Source organism: Patagioenas fasciata, chromosome 16 (genome assembly GCF_037038585.1).
Source record: "Patagioenas fasciata isolate bPatFas1 chromosome 16, bPatFas1.hap1, whole genome shotgun sequence".
Lineage (NCBI taxonomy): Eukaryota > Metazoa > Chordata > Aves > Columbiformes > Columbidae > Patagioenas > Patagioenas fasciata.
Genome location: NC_092535.1, coordinates 6,480,875 through 6,498,094, shown reverse-complemented (window position 1 = coordinate 6,498,094; position 17,220 = coordinate 6,480,875). Strand labels below are relative to the sequence as shown.

The window sequence follows — 17,220 nt, the reverse complement described above, 5'->3', positions numbered from 1 at the left end:
CGCTGTTGGAAGGAGGGCAAGGGGCAGCGGAGCTGGTCGCAGCAGCTCTGACATGAAACCCCTCGGGGTGAGGCTGGTGTGTGCCCAGTCAGGACCACGGTGGCCGCGCTGGCTGCTGGGGGTTCCATTGCCTGTCCCACCCTGGCCATGGCCTTTGCCACATGTCCCCTCCCAGTCCCCAGGAAGCGGCAGGGCAGGCGATGGCTCATGCTGGGGTACTTGTCAACTCTTGAGTTGTTGAAGCATCACGGAGCTCAGCAGCCCGCTTTGCATATGAAATCGCAGGTCTCTAGAGAGCAAATCTGGAGTGAGACATTTCTCCCGGTGACTGACACCAACATCTTCCCGCTAATGATGTTAAAAGCTTTTCGGCTGTGCCATGTGGTCACCTGCGCTTCCCAGCTCCTCACCCGCAGCGCGGCAGCACACGTGTGAGCCAACCCAGCTCCCACCCCAGCTCCCGTGGATTTTATCTTCATCACGTTGACAGGGGCCAAGCAAAGGAGAGCGATGGCAGGTCACCCATGGCACATGCTACAACTCCAGGCATGGACAAGCACGTGATGCCACAAACCTGGAGGTCAGCAAAATGATCCTTGTCACAGGTGGAGAGTAAAGCAGAGGGAGAAGGAGCCTCCTGGGTGGTGCAGCAGCTTTTGCTGGCTGGTTTGGGGGTGACCACATGTGGTGGGGACAGCGCTGTGTCCAGGGCAGCAGGATCATGCAGCATCTCTGCAGGCGAGGATGGAGCACGTGCCTCTGACAAACCTTTCCCCTGCTGTGTCACCTCCTGTCCCTGCTCCGGCGGGATGCCAGTGATGCGCACCCAGGTAGGGCAGTGGGACCACCCCCTTGCTCCCCCAGCCTGCAGCAATGGTGCAACCATCAGCCGGTGACCGCACCACGGCAGCAGCGTGGCACAGCCGCCCTGGGCAGCTGCACTTGTCACCGGGACAGGGATATTCTTGGGACTTGTTCTGCACCTGCTGCCAGTGCAACCAGAGCCAACCAGGCCCCTTCGCTGCAGGTGGGATGCTCTGGGCACAGACTCAGTGCCCCCAGCCCCAAGACACCCCAGTTGAAATGCAGCTCGGAACCCCCTGGCTTGCACACTGGTGAGCAGGGCAGCTCTGTCCCCTTGGCGCCACTCCGTCTGGGGACAACCAGCCCTGCTGGCCTGAAAACATCCAATTTGGGTCCCTGTCAGCAGTGATTAGGGCACACAATGCTGACAGCCACATGGCCCGTGGTTCTGGGGCTGCTGGAGGAGCACTGGCCACCCAGCACTGCGGCTGCCCCGGGTCACCTGAGGCTGCGGGGCTGTTACACAAGGGCTGGCGAGCGGCTGCATGGCCCCACATGCCAGGACACTGTGTCCCTCGCTGGCTTGGTGGCCCTGATCTGCTCAACACCTGGGAAATCACTGGCTGCCATTACCTGTGTGAAGGAGAACGTTTCATTGCTGTGGGACACGGCTCAGCCAGCATGGATGTCACCATAGCACTGGGGGGCCCAGCTGGAAATGGGGCTACAGGGGCTCCCAGCTACTATGACTGGCTTGGTTTTGGTTTGTACATCTGGGATCTGGGGTAGAGGATCTGTGCAAAGGGAGAAAATACCTGCAGCTGCTAAAGCAGAAGGCTGCAGGGCATTCTCCTGGCTGGGTGTGCAGCCACCTCTGGAGCGGGTGGGCAAGAGGCTGCTCGTCCTCTGGCTCCCAAACAGGGACAGGAGGTATTTCTGCAGGCAGCATGTGGGCAGGGGCTAAGTTTGCTGTCCCACTCATCGCCAGGGCCTGCTGGACATCTGCAGGGAGAATGGGGCTAATCCTAATGCAGGGCGAGGACAAACAGCTGCCGGTGTGGGCCAGGGAGCCACATTTGGTTGGTACTGGCCACTGTGCCTCGGTTTAGTGCCCCAAGTCCTCAGCCAGACCTGCCCCCAGGATTGAGTGGGTACCACTTTAGGGATGGGGATCAACCATCACTGCTCAGGGACTCCCATTCCTTACAAACCCACTGCCCGGAAAAATGCACAAAGCTTGTGTTTCAAGTTGTGTGTGGCTTTTCAACCCCATCAAACAGCTTTATTCACACAAACATATCTTAATTTACAAAGCCTCTGCCACTCATACACATCAGGGTATCCACAGTGTTCAAAGAACTTAAATAGAATGTCTCATATCAACCCAAGTAAACCAAGTACAAAAAATATTTATATAAAGTTGTTCACACATAGGTCCTAGATTACCAGCTTCTGTGCAAAAATGAACAAACAAACAAAAAAAACCCCAATACAGGTTCATTTACTAATGTAATTATCTTAGTTTGGAGTCTGGGTTTAAGCCTGAGCTCTGGTTTGCAGGGAGCCCAGAGGGGTGCTGGGCCAGGGGTTCCCGTGCCAGGGCTCACCCAGCACCACCAGGGTCCCTGCACCCCCTGGTGCTGCAGGGAAGCAGCTCTGAAAGCTGCTGGTGTTTGCTGAAGGCCCGGGATGGGGACACCAAACACTCCCTTGGGCCCCTGTGACCTCTTCCCTCAGTCTGGGCTTCACTTGGGTGGAGAAATGGGATTTGTGAGAGCAGCTCCCTGCACCTTCCAGCTGCGCCCACTGCCCTGACACCCTGCTCTGACGTCCGAAATGCTTTTGGGTGCAGGATGTACCCGGTGCCCAGCTGAGCGGCAGAGGAGCCGCCAGCACCTCTGTCCCCAATGCTGGCGGCGGCTCCAGCAGCATGAGCATCCCTGGCCGAGGGAGCCGGGGGCTCCGCTGCCCCGACACTGCCCCTGGGAGCCGGGGGCTGCAGGAGCCTGGTGCAGCACCCAGCCGGCTCCCATGGCACAGCCACGGTGCCAAAGGGGACCGGGACCCCTGGGCAGTGCGTTGTGAGGCTGGGGAAGGGAGGAGGAAAGCAGCAGCGTGATTCCTGACCTGCAGAAAGCACAGGGAAACACATCCCAGCTTGTGCCCTGAAGCAGCTGCCCCACGACGTTCAGCAGGCTTAAACCCAGACTCAGTACTGCATACGGAAGAGACAGACAACGCACGCAACGGAGGATTTCCAAGACCATGGTAATGCTTGTTTTAAGTCTTATTGCTCTGGAAAGGCTCTGGGAGCCTCTGATATGTGAAGGAGCTGGGTCCTGAGGAGTAGAGGAAGACCACAGGGGTAACTCGGGTCTGTCACTAGCACCGCTCAACCTCACACACAGCAGCAAGGGGACATGGGGGAGCTCATCGAACCCCTCTGGGCTGGAGCCACCGCTGCTCTCTCCTCCCCGGAGCCGGTGGAGCAGGCTCTGCCGCAGCCTGGTGCAGGTAACACAGTTCCCAACCCTCCTGAGCTTGGCTTGTTCCCCCACCCACCCCACATCCCGGTTGTAAACAGCATAGGCAGAAGTAAACAGTTTCATACAATCACTCCCCTGGCAGGGGGCCCTGGGGAGCAGCAGGGTTTCGGGAGAGGGTGCTTGGCTCCCCCCACACTGACCAGGAGCCCTCAGCCCCTGGATGCTCAGCTTTGCTGTGGCCAGAAGAGACAGAGCCAGCCTGGCCTTAGGCTGGGCACTGGCAGCAGGCTCGGTGCTGCTTTCCTAAGCTTGAGTTTTCCCAGCAGCACATCCCAAAGCCACAAACATCGACAGCAGCAGTTCAGCCTGCAGGAGCTGGAGGGGGGACACCCAACAGACCCAGCTAGGAAGAGAAACCCAAACATCACCCATCCTGCAGCATGGGCACATTTGAGCTGTTCCCACCTTGTTTGAGGGGGAGAACTGGTCTGGGCCAAAGTAACAGGGAGGAGAGGTGCAAGGGGTTGTAAACACAAGGCAGGTTCCTGTATAGTCCGGGGAGTCGAGCACAAACAGCAGCAAAGTGATCAGGGAGAAACGCTCTGAAAAGGACAAACTACTGAGGGGAACATCCATGCTGGCCACAGGCTGGCAGCCCCACATCTCATCCTTGGAAGTATTTGCTAAATCCTAAGTAAGGCACTACGGTCTAGCTCACTAATGCCAAGCTGCTTCAAAAACACACCTGCAATGCAAAAGCTGAGCTGGAGCTGTGTGGTTTGAGGGTGGTCTGAGCCAGCGATGGAGCGAGGAGGGGGCCAGGCTGGCTCTTGTCCCTGGGGAGTGGGGTCCGGAAGCCAGCTGGGGGCAACGGTCCCACCTTCCATCCCCACATCCTGCCTTCCAGGCTTTTCTCCACACATAGGAATCTAAGAAGCTCCCTTCTCCTGGGGTATAACACCAGTGGGGGGGCCCTTCCAGGGGGAAAAACCACATGAGCAGGGCTGGGTGGGTAAATCCCTCGTACCGCACACGTTCAGGCCAGGGTTGGGTTCTGACAGCTCTAACAGGAGTGAAGGCTCTGTCAGGTGGAGAAACACACCTGCAGCTCCTCAGCACAGCTGCCACAGGGATCTGCTGCTAATTAGAGACAAACGAGAGCAGCCCAAGCACAGATCAAAGCCTCCAAGAGCACTCCACAGCCAGGGCACCCGCTGACCAACCCCAAAACTGCCCAGACCCCAGCAGCCAGCAGGAGGGAGTCTGTACAGCTGTGGTCCAGCTGTGGCCACAGCAGCATCCCCAGAAACAAAGAGAAGAGCAGCGTGGGAACTGGGGCTTGGCACCAAATTTGTGCTGTCCAAACCTTCACAAGTCACAGACTCCTGGTCTGGAGCCTCCTGGCACCATCCTCCTAAGAGGTACACGTCCTTCCTGCAGCGACAGCCTCAGCTTTGTGTCCTGGAATAGATGGAAAAGGAAAAAGAAATCCCTCCCTCCTTTCCCTGCCTTAGCTCTGCCTTACCCCACCTGAGTTTACGGCACTTGCAGTTATTCCTGTGAGCGCAAAGTCCATGGAAGAGATACAAGGAGGTGCTGCCAGTTCAGGAACCTTCCAGGGCTGACACAGGGAAAGCTGCAGCCACACACAGACGTGGGGACATCCCCACAGTCACAAACGAGGGTTCAAGGGGACCCTCCTTCTGTGAGGGCAGTTGGGGAGCGACACTGCTCCCCAAAACACTGTGGGGGGTTTAGTGTGATGAGGAATGTTTTAGGTGGTTCAGAACTGGCAGGGTGGAGGAGAGGAGATGCTGTACATCACATTTACAGAGAGCAAAGCCTAAAGACCATGAACATGGGGTTGTCCCCGGAACATTAGTGTTGCTTTAAATATAGGCAAGGAAATCGAGTATTAGCTGCTCAGCGTGAGGTTCCAATCTCCTTACCTGAGCTGCACTGTGCTGTCACCAAACCCAAACAGCAGCATTGCCTTTTGCTTCCCAGAGATAGTTACCTAGCAGGGAAAAGTGTTTCGCCGAGGCCAAAACCCAGCCCGCGAGCCGTTTAGGCCAAACCTCCTCCTCTCCCAAGTGTTGTTCCTAAGGACTGAACATTAAACACGTCAGCGCAGTGAACTGCTTTCTGTTTCTCTTGGATGCGGATGATTCACCTGAAAACGTACCTACAGGCTCCCTGTTGTTCTCGGTATAGAAAGACCATAACAAACATCACTGGCGAAATCCAGCTGGGGAGGAGGAAGGTTCACCCGCCGCAGCAGCAGACCTGCCTCACCAAATGCCTTTCCAGCCTGTTTCTGCTACTCTGTCCTAATTAATGCCAACTGCTCACGGCCTGGGCAGCATTTGCCTGTTCAGAAGCTGCCCGGCTATGACATCACTCATCTGCTTGCAACATGTGGTCCGAGAGACTCACTTTTTCTAGAGCAAAGCACTCCCACTGCAAACCCAGCAATCACTCTGCTCCTGTTTCCCCGAGCCAAAACAAGAGCTTTAAACCCAAAGCTGTGCCCAGCCAGACTCAGCACTGGTCCCTGGCAGCAAACCTCGCTGCTAGCTGTCATTCCCACCTCCTGACGGAACCAGATCTTCTCTAGAAACATCTACGGAGTCAAACTGCCACACAAGAGACATGGGGAGGGCTGGGCAGGGGCAGCTTTGCTCTCTGGATCTTGTTTAAAATAGTCTCATGAGCACAAGAGCTGCCAGCCTGTGCTCTTCTACAGGCCCCTGCAGCCCCCCCTGCTCCCCAGAACACCTCTTCCCAACAAAACAAAGTAACACCCAAAGATTTCACATTGCCAGAGATCCTGTGTATCAGGAATCTTCTGTATCATCATCTTCCCTCGTCTTCAACCTCTCTTGTTGCACGTAAATAATGGAGATTGTGGGTCCCTGGTAAACAAACCTGCAAGAAAAACAAGTAAGGAGAAACAGAGGTCAGGTGTGTCCGTGGTTTCGTCCCAGTTACTACACTGTGACAATGTCTTGCCAGCCTTCCTGCTGCCACCTGAGCCCAACTGCAGGCAAAGTGAGCGGGATCACTGGTTCAGTGCTCACTGCAACTCTGCCTTGTGTTCCCAAACCTCAATTAAAGCAGCATTCAAGGGGCTGGGAAAACTCAGGATGGGCCCATGGAGCCCCAGACCAGAACTGCAAACAATTGCAAAGGTAACAGGGTCAGTGCTGGTGTCACTTGGCTGCTGGATGGAAGGGCTGGAGGAGAGGGAGATCAACTCCCGCAGCCTTTCCAGTGCTCCCAGTTACCCCAAGATGGGCATTGCCACATCCCTACTTCACAGTGTTTTATCCTGATCCAGGCACGTGGGCCTGGACCAGGTTTACAGCCGTTTATTTCCCAGGAATTATTCACACAGCCCCGCATTGCCAAGGTCAGCACGCAGCCAGCCCAGGGCTGGTGACACAGCCGTGTCCTGCAGGACCCCCACAGCGACAGCCCGGCTGGACCAAGGACGAGCGGTACTGCAGCAGAGCCCGGCCCTGAGGCTCCATGTGACACGCTGGCGAGTGCTGGTCGCCAGTCCTGCGCCAGAGAGGTGGCACAAGCTGGGACAGCGGGGACACCCCGTGCGTCTGCGGCAGCTCAGGCTTCTCACCTGCCTCTTGCAGAGCCACCTAAGACCCATTTCAGCACAGATGAAAGCAGAGCAGGATGGGTTTGCAGAACAGGATGGGTTTGCAGAGCAGTTACACGGAGAAAAAAAATGGGGACTGGATTCACCTCCCTGCCTCAGCAGGGACAGGTCCTGTCCCACTGGGAACACATGAGACACCAAGTGACAGCGATGGAGCAGCGGAAGAGACCTGGTGAAGGAAAACTGCCCTGCCCAGCACATTACTCAAATCCCTCAGCCTGAGAAAATCTCATCAAAGAAATCCATGCCCAAGGAACACATTTCTAAAGGAAGAAGCTGCCTCTGCTGCTGGGGGCAGCAGCCAGGGCCATGGGCACGGTGCTTTGCAGCAGAGGGGAACACATCAGAAAAAGCCTGTTTGAGAAAAGGCTTGTGAGAGGCACCCGAACACCAGGTCAGGGGCAATCGCACGAGGAATTTTCTGGAAGATTTCTCCTGTGGCGCAGCTTCATTAGCAAGTAGGGCAGTGATTCCGTGTGCGCTTCCCTGGAGTAGGAACATTTGCAGGGAAGAGCGTTTGCTTGAGCAGCCCTGAGCTCGCAACTCTGAGATCGCAGAGCTCACCCCACTGACGCACGTTGTTTCAGGGGCTTGTTCGAGAGCTTTTAATCCCTCCACTGATGCCACTTTTAGTTTTAATCAGCTCGAATGTTCACTCAGTATCAGCAGGATGTGAACCAGCAGCCCACGGAGTCCTCAGCTGGGGAAGATGACACTCACGCATGGGTCACGGCAGATGGGGGTGGTGATGTGCTCTGTGTGATGGCAGAGGGAGGGAGATAACCCAGCACCTTCTTGTGTTCATCCCATCAACTGCCCCTGTGTGGGAGCACAGGGTACAGGGGACGGAGTTGAGAGCCTCTGATATCTCCTAAATTCTTCCCTGTGCTCCTTGGGAGCTCCCTGAAATCCAAGCGCAGCAGCCCCCCCCAAAGAGGGACAGCAGGGCGACAATGAGCAAACAAAACCACAAACACATGTGGCCAGAGGTGATGTGACCCAGCACATCCTCAGGGCCCTCCAGGCAGAACCACAGCTGCCCACAAAGATGTCACCACCCTGCGGGGTGACCCTGCAATGCTGCCCCTGCTGCTGCAGCCAAGGAGAGGAACCACCCTTGTTCTTGCTGTCCCACAGCTCATTTCGACCGCAACAAGGTTCACAAACCACATTGAAACCAGCCTGCAGCCAAAATTAACACGATTTCAGAAATGAAACCACCATCCCTTTCCTTGACTTGCTCAGCTCATCCCATCCAGTTTCAGCTACTTTCAGCTGAAACGAGAATGATCAAAGCCAGCACCAAAGGAGGAGGAGTGCTGGAGTAAACCAGGCGAGAAGGCTGCAGGTGTGTGCAGCAGCCATAGCAGAACTGAAGGCAAAGCTGCTGTGACACAAAGAGAAATTGGCAGATGTCTGTGGCAGAGTGAAGAGTAGGCAAAAATCTGATTTTCAGGTCAGGGAGGGTTACAGTTTTCCAGGTTACGACACAAACCAAGGCTGAGCAGGGTCTGGAGCTGTCCTGGGGAACCCACGGCATGACCCAGCAGCCCTACAAACCACACAGCCATGCCACAATTCAGCTGGAAGAGATTACCCGAGTTTCTCAGTCAACTTAAATTACCTGAGAGCAGAATTCAGGTCTTGCTCTAAATCCTACTTTAAGCTTCTCAAACCCGTTTCCAATTTTAGATTTGCATTTAATAACAGCTAGAGGTAGCCTGATTTGAATGCAATAAATACACAATGCACTAGAAATACCCTACAGGAAAGCGCACCAATGGCCACCCCACAGACACGCCAGAAGAACATTCCCCACAGCACAACACTCTGGGTTTGCAGTGACCATACGGCCAAGCAGCCACGCTACGCACGCGGGGTCATGTTGTGTAAGTGTGTCCATCCCTGCTCAGCTGTGTCAGGGACAGAGCGATCGGTGCAGACTCATGGCTGCTCCGGCTGCATTGGGGGGGTTTGCAGGAGGCAGCTGGGTTTTAAACAAACAGCCACAGGGCAGGACTGTCCCCTCGCTGTTTGTTATCCCTGCATGTACAATTCTGCAGATATGTGCAGGATGAATTTTCCCCAGAGGGCACGGGCTGGTTGTGTAACTCAGCAGCAGCAGCGTGTCAGCGCAGAGCGATGGCAGATGGCAACAGCAAACCCCGACCCGACCCTCCGCCACGCAGCGCCCAAGCTGCCCCACACCCGGCCCTGGGGCGCGAGGTGGGGTGTCCCTGCTGCAAGGTGGGGTGCCCTGCTTCAGGGGACCTTGTCATACCCAGCTGAAGGGCTCACATTTCTGCACATTCACTCTCCCAGCCTAATCCCCATCCCACACTTGCACTGGGACCAGTACCGAGCCCCAGCCCCAGGCAGAAGCCGTCGCATCAATTACTTGCACTGGAAATCTTAAGGGTGTTAAATATTTTGTGCCGGGGCGGGGATGGTTTGTGAACCAGTTTGGACAAACCAGCAGTGACAGAACTAGACCGACCCAATGGGCCTTTCCATTTCTCTACTTCCTTTTCTCTGCATCCAGCGCAAAACTCACCTGGGATGGGCAGCACATAATTTTACATAAGCTCAGGAACCCTCAGGTGGACAGCCAGGAGGGGTTTATTTTTTAGCAAAACCTGCCAAAATGCCCCCACCTTCCCCACCACCCTGCTGCTGGAGGCTCGCTCTCTCTGGTTCTATGATTTAGGATCCCCAGGGCTGATGTCCAAGGGTGCTCACGGGTCTCTCTGCCCTGCACCAGCCTGTCTCAGCTCCGCTGGACCTCTGGGCAGCAGTGGGTTGTGCAGCTGCTAATTCTGTTTCCCGCCTCTATTTTTGCAGTGGAATAGGTGGGGGAAAAAAACCTCAGAAGCAGTGCTCTGATGAGTCACTATAGAAATGGCTCTGGAAACATAAAAGACTCCTTTGTGTCGCTACAAAGTGCATTATCGGGCTGGTACAGCGGACAGAATAACACAAAACTGTGGATCACTTACCCAGCTGCAAAGCACAGCAGTGCCCTGCCCTGAATTTAAGCAGCACATGTAACCTGGTCCATTCTGGTTTCAAGCTCAAAGGCATCGGGTCGATCCTGCGGGTTAGCAGCCAACATGTCTTTCAGGAGCTGCTTGACCCCCTCAGACATGGAAGTCCTGCGTTTCTGAGGGATGTGCAGCTCCATCTTTGGGTTTTCTAGCAGCGCTTCCCCAACGGGCACAATCTCGGTCCCCTGCTTGATGTAGGTCCCCAGCAGCTCCTTCTTGGTCTCGGCGTCGATGAACGTGATCCTCTCGATCATGGCCCAGATGATGATGCCCAGGGCGAAGATGTCAGCCTTGGCGGTGTAGTGTCCCTCCCAGACCTCGGGTGCCATGTAGAAATCAGAGCCACACGCTGAAGACAGCCAGTACTTGTTCACATTCACATTTCTGTTCTCGTGCCCACCCTCCTTGCCCCGAGCAGTCAGGCCAGCGCAGACCTTACTGAGCCCGAAGTCGGCCACCTTGAGAACAGGGGTGCCCGACTTCTCGGTGATGAGGATATTGTCCGGTTTCAGGTCGCGGTGCACGATGTGGTTCTTGTGCAGGAAGGCGATGGCGCTGGTCAGCTGCAGCATGAAGCTCGTGTTGGTGGCGGGGTCGGGTCTCCGGGACAGCACATACTGGTTGAGGTCTCCCCCTTCGCAGAACTCCATGACGAACCAGAGGTAACACGGCTCCTCCGCGTAGCCCAGGATCCTCTCACCTGACCAAAAGGGACACAAGCAAAAGAGGGTTTTTCAGACATAGTATAAAATGTACACGCTTCCTGAGGGCGGGCAAGGAACGGGTCTGGTTTATGCAGATGGGAAAGACCTTGGGAATGTGACTGGGACCTATCGCATGGTGAGGTACCAGCAGTGATGCTGATGCTGTTGTGGCTCCAAGAGCTTTAGGATCCCATTGGGTGCCACACACCTGCCCCACGTTTCTCTGAGCCCAGGGCTGGCAGCCAGCTCAGGGACCTGTTCCCAAAGCGCAGACGTGCCAGTGAGACTGGGCTTGTCTCACCTCGGGTGCTTGCAGGGAACCTGGAAGTGGAGGGTTATTTTCCTGTGCTACCATTAGGCAATTCTCCCCGGGCTCTGAAAGCCAAAGCAGTAGCCACTAAAAGCACAACTAGCAGTGAGTCTGCAGGAAAAAATAAATCAGTTCTGTGTGAACAGCAGCTCTTCCACCTGAGCTCTGCCACAGGAGGCAAAGACTGCCTTCTATTATACCTCACGCTTTACTGGTACAACCGCAAGCGGGGAGTAAATCACACCCTGCAAGGCTGGGCCAGCACAGCCTGCCTAAGAGCTGTCACACAAAAGCCTTGCAGCTCTCCTCAGACTCAAATTTGTGCGTTTAAGCATTGTGTTTGTGCTAGGGGAGCTCTGCCACTTCGTACAGCTTCACTGAGTGCCAACGAGTCTTTAAGGAGAGGAAACCAGAAGCCCAAGTAGCAAACAACGTTTAAAAGCAACCTCAGCCATGCTTACAAACATAACTATTGTCTTGCTCATTAGTGCTGCTACTCAGTATTATCACCCAAAGTTTTTCCCTTAACCAGAGGTCTCATTGAGCTCTTCCAGCTCAGAACATCTCAGGTCTGTTTCACTGCACCTCAGATTCACTCCACAGCCCCCTGCCAAGACAAACCACTCTCTTGTGTCCAGTTTATGTGCAACAGCATGACATCAGCCAACAGAATCAGCCAATGCCAGGGTGTAAATCCCATTGCCAGACCCCACATCACTTGCACAGAGCACCCAGGTGATGGGCAGAACCTGCACACACAACCAGGGCATCACTTTGCTCAAGGAATTAGATGGTTTTTATCCTTAAGCACTATAAGGGAGAAGCTGAAGGACGTCACTCACCTCTGCCATAGTTAACAAGTCACACAGATGAACTTGAGTGTTTTGAAAGCAGCTAAATAACTCCACCCATTTGACAAAGTTGGGTTTTGTTTTAGCAAAGCCCTGGAGAGCACATGGGAAAGCAAACTTCCAGCAGCAGGTAAAGCCAAGGACGACCCGGGACACCAAGGCCTGAGCTGCACAGCGCCCACAATGGTCAGTGATCAGTGTGGGTGGGAATATTGGTTATTTGGACAAACAGTCTGTAGCCATGGCTACTGCTATGGAAATGGAAATCTGGACAACAGAGGATTTGGCTGCACCTCCCTGCCCTGGGCAGAAGAGGAAGGTCAGGGCTGGGGGATGGGAAGGACGTAGGGCACTGGGTGCATGTTGAGGGGCTGAGTGAGACCCCAAGGTGCTGGAGGGGGCTCAGCACACAAGCCCAAGGGCCGGCAGGGAGCAGCACGGGACACCTTGGCTCTGGAGACCAAAACACCCATCAGGAAAAGCAGCTTCTCATCCTTTGGTGAGACTGGCATGCCAGTATGGAAACAACAGCAGAGGCTGCTCGTCCCTGGAGCAGAGACCTCAGCACAGCCAGGACCCCCAGCTGCCGCCACCCTGGGTTTTCTGAACGCCAGGAATGTCACATCAAGAAATAGGGCTTTGATTTCCTGTCCCCTCAGCACCCCTGTAGTCCAAACATGGAGAGCAGGAGGGTTTGGCCCTCCTCAGCCAGGAACCACAACACTGACCTCCCTGAGCGCGTCACACATGGCTAGGAACACCAGGTGGGATGGTGACAGCAGGGACCTGGCTCAAACACCGGCTCACCAGCAGCACGGACCTGCCCGTTCCAACAAGCCAAGGTCTCCTTTTTAGCATAAGGAGGGCTCTGGTTTAAAACTTGGCCCCTGGGGCTTGGCAGACATGGGGAGGACAGCGCTGACCCGGCAGCACCGTGTGCTTCACTCCGGGTGGAGCTGCCGGGAGAGGCTTAAGCCAAGAGTAATATTTCCTCATTTTCTTCCTATAATCTGAAAAGTGGTTTAGTTGTTAAATCATCTTCCTGCCTTCAAAACAAACAGCTTTAAACATAAAGAGCTGGCAAAGCCACTTCCTAAAGATGAGATGTTTGCAAACTGAAGTCAAGCAGCCCAGAGCTGCTTGAGAGAGACGCAGACGACGGGCCAGACTCACTCTCCACCACACAGCAGCCCTGCCCTGGCACAGGACGCTCACACTAACCCCTCCATCCCCACAGCAGCCCTGCCACAGCCTGTCCTGGGAGCTCGTTAACAGCTTGTTAATTTGCTTAGTACCACAGGGAAAAAGAAAAAAAAAAATCTAATGACAGCAGAAGCAGCATCCCACTGCTCCTGTAACCTCTGACTCCCTCTGCACAAAGCGAAGACGAGAGTCGGCACACACAGCCTAGGCACTGGGACTGACAGTAACGCGTGGGCAATGCCAGGGTGGCCCACAAGTGAGGCTGGTGGCAAGTTGGTGGCCTCACGAGTGACGCACTGGGAAGCAACACCTTATACCTGTTCACTTACCAAGGCAGTTCTGTCCCTGCTGTGGGCCAGGAACAAGAGGCTGTGCACAAGCCGCAAAGATGTGCATGTGTCAGTGCTCAGTGCTGGGCTCCCAGCTTCTCTTTTGCACTCTGCCTTTAAATTTATTATAATATGCCAAATCTCACTAAAATAACGAAGGCTCAAGCTTCGCACTGTAGCTGAGACCAGACATTGCCTGCTATCCTGACAGTTGTGCTCCCGATTCAGAAAGTCCCCGATTAATCCCCCCCCGCACGCTGGCACAGCATCTGTGCCGGCCCGTAAATAGCCCGGCTGCGGTCGTGCAGAATGGCACGGCAGCGTGGCGACGTGCTGGCCACCGCGGTGCAGCAGCTCCGCGCACACAGCGGGCAGCGATGGAGAGCAAGCGGGCCTGGGAGGCTCACCTCACCCAGGCTTTTTTCGGAAAAGATTTGTCGGTGCCGTATCAGACCCAAAGCCTGGGGAGACAGCAAGTGCAGCCCCTGCTGAGCCTGGGGCCAGCAGACAGTGTAGTGCAGAGGGGAGAAGGAACACGCTGTATTTTGAGAAGCGAAACTGCTGCTCTGCCGTCTTGGGCTGCACAGCCCTTCCCACAGCAGGAATGTTGGGGGGTTCTCTCCCTCCCTAGAGGTGAGGAACACCTATACCTACCCAAACTGTCCCCGAGCCACACCAGCTCCTCTCAGGGTGCATGTGGCAAAGGGGGAGGGCGAGAAACCCCCAAACCTGCCAGGAGGAGCTTGACTTGCTCCATTTGGACCCAGCAAAGGGAGCCGCGCCAGCAAGGGCACGTAAAGGAAGCACCCAGGCCATATAGAAAAAAAGGTCAGTGTCCTTCGGGGTGGTTGTGCTGGAGTGTGAAGGGTTCGAGGTCGCACAGGACAGAGGGGGCAAGTCTGGACATGTCCCCCCAGAGCATGGAGGTGACAGGCAGGGCAGGAATGGTACAAGAGCCAGAGGTTTGTCCTGAGGATGGGTCTCAGCAGCTCTGCACAAAGTCTGTGCCTGGCACAGGGTCTGGAGGCTGCTGAGCTCCCCAGAGTGTACGGGAGCCCTGACATACAAGTTTGGGGAAGGAGGGGCTGAGGTGAGCTGGCTCTGGTTGTGACAGGCTGGGGGGCACAGGGGCATTGAGGACACAGGGCTCCAGTATTTTTCCACATCTTCACATGGCAGAGCTGGATCTGACAAGCGGCCAAGGGAGCAGAGGGAGGGAGGGAGCATTTCGGAGATGTCACTATCACAGTTATCAGCTCTGGCAGGAGAAGGTGACCCCTGACAGCCCCGTGATGCTGCTGAGGGACCCCAGGGGAAAATGGGGTGGCAGCTTCCAGGGCTGCCCCGACTTGGGAGGGGAACGAGACGAGAGAGGACGGAGAATGGTCCCAAAGCTGTAAGAGCTCGAGGAAGCGGGAAGGACTCTGTAACCATCTGCAGCTTTGGGGAGCTCAGAGGAGACAGGACTGGGGCAGAGGAGGGGAGATGTCCCCTTGGTGTGACCGGGCAGAGATGGGTGAAGGTCCCCAAGGGACACACGGGCTGAGCGGCAGGTCAGGATGGCGCAGGGAGCCCCAGGATGGGGTGTAACAGAGGGGGTAACACTGGAAGGGGATGCATGGAAGGGCAGCACACAGGAGAAGGAACACAGGGCTGGGGTGCTGCAGAGGCGCAGGGCACAGAGGGACCCCATGCGTAGGGCATCGAGCTGCAACACACAGGGTGGGGGCTCATGAAAGGACATCCCTGGGAACAGCACACAGGGGACAGGGAGCGAGCAGAGGGGACACCCAGGCAGAGCCCAAGGGGACAGCACAGGGCAGGGCCCAGGGCAGGTGACCCTGAGCAGAGGTCCCAGGGAGTGCTGGGGGCAGCAGAGGGACCCTGGGGGCCCCTGCAGAGACAGGACCAAGGTGGGTGGTGGCAGCACCCCTGGGACAGGTACTGCTGCAGTGCAGAGGGACCCCAAGAGTGACAGAGGAGACGAGGACAACCAGGGGTGCAGCGGCTGGAGCTGGGGGGTGGCTGTACTGTCAAAGTGGTGAGTTAAGGTGAGGAGAAGGGTGGGGAGGAGCTTTTGGGAGGTCCTCTGAGGGCAGGTGATACCGAGGGGAGATTCGAGCAACGGGGCAATGCTGGGGGACAGAGGAGCTGCAAAGGGGGAAGGGGATGACACCAACATGGAGTATCCCAGAAGTTCCCTGGTGTGGGGACGCTGATGACAACAGGGAGGTGACAACCCTAGGGGGTGGGTGACACTGGGGTGGGGGCCACCCGGGGAGGATGACACAGCAGTGTACAGGAGGGCTCTGGGGGCTCCCGGGTAGTGCCGGGGTGCACAGGAGAGCTCCGGGGGTTCCCGGGCAGTGCCGGGGCCCGGGCGGGGCCGGTACCTTTGAGGGAGGTCTCGACGAGGCGCAGGTAGAGCTGGCTGCGCTTGTTGCCGTGGCTCATGCGCTGGCCCAGGCCGTGCCGCTGCAGAACGCACTCCTCGAAGCGCACCACGTTGGGGTGCTGCCGCCGGAGGCTGGTCAGGGCCCAGAACTCGGCCAGCGCCAGCTCCACGTTCTCCGGGGCATCACAACGGATCCGTTTCACCGCCAACCGGGCGCCGCTGCGGCCCGACACCGCCTCGTACACCACGCCGTAGGCCCCGCGGCCGATCTCAGCCAGCAGGCTGTACCGCGGGGCGCCGCCGCTGCCACCCGGACCGGGCCCCGCCACCGTCGCCGCCATCGGGCCCCGCCGCGCCGCCCGCCGCCGCCGCCGTGTCGCTCTTTGTGTCCCGCGGCGGCCGCCGTCCGCCGTCTCCATGGCGTCGCCGCGGGGGGGGCCGGGGGGCCGCGCGCCCGCCGCTGCCGCCCCCCCCACCTTCCCCGGCCCCGCGCGCCGGGGAGCGCCGCGCGGGCAAAGGGGCACGCGCCGCCGCGTCGGAGGGCGGAAAAGCGCGCCCTGCCGGCCCCTTTAAGCGCTCGGCCAATCGCGGCGGCGCGGGACGAACCACGCCGGCCGCGGGGGGGATTAAACGGGAGCCGTGCCGGGATCCGGCCTCCCCCCGGTGGTGCGATGGGCCTCAGTGGCGGCGGCCCGGCGCCTCCCCCACACCCCGTGCCAGATAGCCGGGGAACCGCTAAAGTGCCTTAGCGTGGCGGGGACTCAGCGCGCCGGCCGGTTCCTCCGCTCCCCCCGCCACCGTGGTACGCGCCGCCCCGGTGTAAACAGGCCGGTCATCGGGGCGGCGGTACCCGGCGGCGGTACCCGGTCTGGCCCAGGGTCCTCTCCCCGCTGGGCACGGCAGAGGGGAAGCGATGCGGTGCGGGCGCGCGGGGCTCACCTGGGCCGCGGCGGCTCCGGGCCGGGCGCTGCGCGGTGGCGGCGGCGTGTGAACGAACGAACGAACGAGCGGGCGGGACGGCGGGATATGAACGGGGCCGCGCGCCCTGACGTAAACCCCTTATGTAACGGCGGGAGTGACCCGCCCCCACCGCCCCCCCGGGCCGGGACGGTTCGGTGCACCGGGGAGGGGGCTCGGTGCACCGCGGGGCCGCGCAGCCCTTCTCGGTGCATCGGGAGGGGGTGATGCCCCGGTGGCCATGCAGCGGGAGAAGGGCCCCGGTGCACCGGCAGCAGCCGTGCAGTGCAGGGGGTGTCGGTGCACCGGGGCTGTGCAGCCGCACCGGTAGGGCGCGTTCGGGACGGTTCAGAACACCAGCGGCATTAGGGTCTCCACCTGAGTGCCTCATTCGCCCTCCGGTGACAGTCCGACCCCGCTCCTGGGGGTTCACTGGAGACTTTCCAGCTGGAGTTCTCCAG

The 17,220-nt window shown here is 57.6% G+C and overlaps 1 protein-coding gene across 1 annotated transcript; it reads right to left on the bottom strand.

Moving 5' to 3' along the window:
* Positions 1 to 2,041: 2,041 nt before the first annotated feature.
* On the bottom strand, positions 2,042 to 16,268 carry STK35 (serine/threonine kinase 35). The gene is made up of 3 exons (XM_065850226.2): positions 15,801 to 16,268; positions 9,963 to 10,710; positions 2,042 to 6,218 (listed from the first exon to the last, which is right to left on the bottom strand). The coding sequence occupies exons 1-2, from the start codon at positions 16,219 to 16,221 to the stop codon at positions 9,998 to 10,000; spliced, it is 1,134 nt and encodes a 377-aa protein (XP_065706298.1). The 5' UTR covers positions 16,222 to 16,268; the 3' UTR covers positions 2,042 to 6,218; positions 9,963 to 9,997.
* Between the last annotated feature and the right edge of the window lie 952 nt (positions 16,269 to 17,220).